At 37.4% G+C, this 1,315-nt stretch overlaps 2 protein-coding genes across 2 annotated transcripts; one reads left to right on the forward strand and one right to left on the reverse strand.

The window, feature by feature from the left end:
* The first annotated feature begins 501 nt into the window (after positions 1-501).
* On the forward strand, positions 502-1,218 carry LOC118732783 (immediate early response 3-interacting protein 1-like). Its single transcript, XM_036461892.1, has 3 exons — positions 502-690; positions 741-842; positions 898-1,218. Exons 1-3 carry the CDS (start codon positions 603-605, stop codon positions 951-953), a joined length of 246 nt encoding a protein of 81 aa, XP_036317785.1. The 5' UTR covers positions 502-602; the 3' UTR covers positions 954-1,218.
* On the reverse strand, positions 874-1,315 carry LOC118732784 (biogenesis of lysosome-related organelles complex 1 subunit 2-like). The gene is made up of 2 exons (XM_036461893.1): positions 1,217-1,315; positions 874-1,156 (listed from the first exon to the last, which is right to left on the reverse strand). The coding sequence occupies exons 1-2, from the start codon at positions 1,313-1,315 to the stop codon at positions 1,016-1,018; spliced, it is 240 nt and encodes a 79-aa protein (XP_036317786.1). The 3' UTR covers positions 874-1,015.

Here is a 1,315-nt window from a genome sequence, read left to right on the forward strand (position 1 = left end):
CTGCGGCAACACAAAGCGAACAACGAGAAATAGGCAGAATGTTCGAAGAATGACGTAGAATGTTCCACAAAGAGAAACGTCAAGTTGGATGAACACTGCGAACAGCGAGAGAAAGAGAATGAGCAATAAACTTCAGAATGTTCTAGAGTTGCCATAAGTGCCAGCGCAGGTATATAAGGGCGCCGCCACCGCGAGGTGAGGGAGTTACAAGTCAGCAAGCTACAAGTAAAGTGAGCGGAGAATCGAGTTGCGAATAAGCAAGCTATAAGTTTAATTGTGTTAACAAGTAGTAAAGCGTTGTTATTGCTTTAACAAGTATTGTAAAGTGTTTTTACTGTATTAGCAAGTATTGTAAATTGTTTGTTGTACAATAAAGTTAATTGTACTACAATTCGGTCATCGTTAGCATTTATTTAACAATCCAGCGATACGAGCCGGAGTATATTTGGGTAATCCCTCAAGGTTTCGAGGATAATCGTAACACTATCAATTGACACAGGCCCAAATTTTAAAAGTCTGGTAACTCCCGATTTTGGGACATTTTGGAATAGCGAATTCGCAATACGTTGTCATCGTTTCCCAAAGTTAATTTTATTAACAAAATGTTTACTTTATGGACTCTTGTCGAGGCATCTTTACTGTGCTTAAATGCAGTGTGTGTGTTACATGAGGAGCGCTTTCTTGCGAAATGTGAGTAAATCTCAACTGACGTGTTCATTTTGATTGAATCTTTCTTTTAGTTGGCTGGGGTGCGCAAGCAGCCAATATGCAAGATTTCGGACAACCTACGGCGAAGGCACAGGTTCTTAACTTGATCCGCTCAATTCGTACCGTGGCAAAAAGTAAGTTTTCGCAAAATTTGATCACACAAAGTTCATTTTCACATTTTCTTTCTAGTACCACTTATATTCCTCAACATTCTTGCCATACTCATTAAATTGATACTTGGATAGGGGAGAACTTTACATTAATTTTACTACGTACATCTAAAATGTTATATTAAATTAAAAAAGTTTTAATGCATTGTTGATTTCCGCTGAAGGACTGATTTCACACGGTTTTCAAGAGCAATGCTATAAGCATCTAATTTATAGGCGGCAGCCTCCAATTTGTCAACTGTATCCGATATTTCATCGATTTGTTTCATGAGGGGAACCTTGGAGAATAGAAATGTTTTCGTTAGAATAATTTAAACATTAAATTCGTTTACAAATACCAGTTGCTGAAACTTTATGCTTAATTCGTTTGTAGATACGTTTAAATTCTCAGCTATTTGGTGCATATCCGAATACTTGGCCACCGTAGCTTTATTCAT

Source organism: Rhagoletis pomonella, unplaced genomic scaffold (genome assembly GCF_013731165.1).
Source record: "Rhagoletis pomonella isolate Grant_MI unplaced genomic scaffold, Rhpom_1.0 Rhpom_scaffold_28122, whole genome shotgun sequence".
Taxonomy (NCBI): Eukaryota; Metazoa; Arthropoda; class Insecta; order Diptera; family Tephritidae; genus Rhagoletis; species Rhagoletis pomonella.

Bases quoted from the DNA above. Each gene is read 5' to 3' on its own strand.
- LOC118732784 (XM_036461893.1), bottom strand. From the start codon at position 1,315: ATGAATAAAGCTACGGTGGCCAAGTATTCGGATATGCACCAAATAGCT. The intron at 1,157-1,216 runs GTATTTGTAAAC...CTATTCTCCAAG, and splicing joins GCATAAAGTTTCAGCAACTG to GTTCCCCTCATGAAACAAAT.
- LOC118732783 (XM_036461892.1), top strand. From the start codon at position 603: ATGTTTACTTTATGGACTCTTGTCGAGGCATCTTTACTGTGCTTAAAT. The intron at 691-740 runs GTGAGTAAATCT...TCTTTCTTTTAG, and splicing joins GGAGCGCTTTCTTGCGAAAT to TTGGCTGGGGTGCGCAAGCA. The intron at 843-897 runs GTAAGTTTTCGC...TTTTCTTTCTAG, and splicing joins AATTCGTACCGTGGCAAAAA to TACCACTTATATTCCTCAAC.